General features: G+C 66.4%; 1 protein-coding gene across 1 annotated transcript; it reads right to left on the bottom strand.

Moving 5' to 3' along the window:
- Positions 1–409: 409 nt before the first annotated feature.
- Positions 410–1672, bottom strand: MNEG_14835 (hypothetical protein; the record flags this gene model as incomplete). The annotated part of the gene is made up of 2 exons (XM_014036694.1): positions 410–933; positions 1279–1672. 2 exons carry the CDS (start codon positions 1670–1672, stop codon positions 410–412), a joined length of 918 nt encoding a protein of 305 aa, XP_013892148.1.
- Between the last annotated feature and the right edge of the window lie 252 nt (positions 1673–1924).

The raw sequence follows: 1924 nt of genomic DNA, 5'->3' as shown, positions 1-1924 counted from the left end.
TGAAGGAACAAATGTGTGCGAACCAAAAGCTTTTGATACACAGAACGACGCGAGCGCTGCGTGCGTGGTGCAGGTCCTGCGCAGTTCCTTGTGGTTGCAGCGATATGCCAGGGCGGTTGGCAGAGTAAGGCGCGAACACCTGTATCGCATCCCTTTTTTGGGGGGACAGTGCAGTGTCGCTCGGTTGCATTGGAAGATTTGTGGCATGGTTGTGAGAACGTCGGTGTGTTGTACCTTTGCATCATACCAGTCACAAGGGTCGTCAGTGTGCCCCCCAAAGGACTCTTTCCTCCCCTCCCCCGGCCCCAGCTGGCGGCGTACAAAGTGTGTGCCGACCCCGCCTCCAAACACCCCGCCGCAACGACCGCGCTGCCGTGCTTGCCGGGCACGCACGCACGCGTGCGCCACATCACTGCCGCAGGGTGAACCCCGCTATTGTGGCGTTTGTCGCGTTCAGCTCCTGAGAGAATTGCACCGTCAGGCTGCCCCCCTGCAGGCGATACGCGGCGCCCGGGCTGGCATACGCCGCAAAGGGCGCCAGCACGCAGAAAGCGCCCGCCGCGTTGCCCCCGCCGGCCGGCGGCGGCGCGACGCCGCCGTCTGGGCCCATTGGGTACGCGGCGAGCACGCCCGCGCCATTGGGCGCGGCCTTGGCGTAGGCGGGGATCGTGGTGCTGATGATGAGCAGCATCTGCCGCCGCGACGGCGCGGGCGCCAGGACCACGCTGGTGCCGAAAGACAGCAGGGTTGACTTCTGGTCAAGATCAGAGATCGCAGTGTCGCTCAGGAGGGCGGTGTCGCCGGCGGGCGTGACGCTGAACGTGCGGATGGTGGACTTGTTGGTGAGGATCTGGATGCGGGGGGAGGGCGCCTCAGATATGGAGGGCGCGCTGCCCTGGAAGCCGTCGTTCGCCACAACGCTGCGGGGCGCCGCTGCGGATCCGCAGGGTGTGGGTTGGGGCAAGGGCAATGGGCCATGTTTGGCGGGGCGGTTGCGCGTCACCTCGTGCTGCAATGGTGTCATATACACATAGAATGTATGCATATATATACACATATGTGAGACGCTATGTGTATAGACGGCGCCCCGCCCCAGGCGCGCACATAGGACTGGGGTGGATTTTCATAGTCCTGCGCCCGTCGCAAACGGCGGTCGCGGACCGGCGGCTGGGCGCCGGCCGCGCTCGCTGGCCGCGCCTCCCGACAACGCGTGGACGCCGCACAACCCCCCCACCCTTCATATAAGCGGCTGCCCCCGCGCCTCTCCGCTGCACTCACTCGAGCCCGAGGTCACGTCCCAGACGGACGCCTGCAGGGCCGTCCCGTATGCGCTCCCGTTGGTCACCAGCATCACCGCCGTCGCCCCCGGCAGCAGCTGCAGTGCAAACGTCGCGCCGAACGTGTTAGTGTAGTACGCCGGCCGCGACGCGGCGACGCCCTGCACGAGCACCGCGGGCGGCTGCGAGGCGGGCTGCCCGGGCGCGAACTGGAGGGTCAGCAGGCCGACGCCGAGCGAGGAGTTGGCGGCGTCCTGGTAGCCTGCAATGAAGACGACGTAGTCGCCGAGGACCTTGGGCGTAGCGGTGGCGATGATGGCCTGGACAGAGCTGCACACGCGTATAAAACAGAAGGGGATTGGGGTGGGGGGTGGGAGGCGCGCGGTGTGCACCATGAGTCACCGCAGCCTTGCGGCTGCGGGGAGATGGGTCAGGTGGCGGCACACTGCTGCTGCGGCGCATGCGCAGGGGGTGTGAGGTCAGACCAGGAGGAGTGGGTTGGGCAGGTGCGTGCGGGTGCACGGACCGGACTCCCAGCTGGTGCTGTAGAGGCGAATGTCTGCCTGCGTGTCAGCGAATTTGCAGCTCTCTACCGTAGCGCGCGGGGGTATCAAGGCCGCAACGCAGGGGGCGGTCGGCTTCTGAGC

This window comes from Monoraphidium neglectum (assembly GCF_000611645.1).
Source record: "Monoraphidium neglectum strain SAG 48.87 unplaced genomic scaffold scaffold04806, whole genome shotgun sequence".
In the NCBI taxonomy this organism is placed as follows: domain Eukaryota; kingdom Viridiplantae; phylum Chlorophyta; class Chlorophyceae; order Sphaeropleales; family Selenastraceae; genus Monoraphidium; species Monoraphidium neglectum.
Note: the sequence above shows the minus strand (reverse complement) of the source record. Positions and strands in the feature narration are given on the sequence as shown.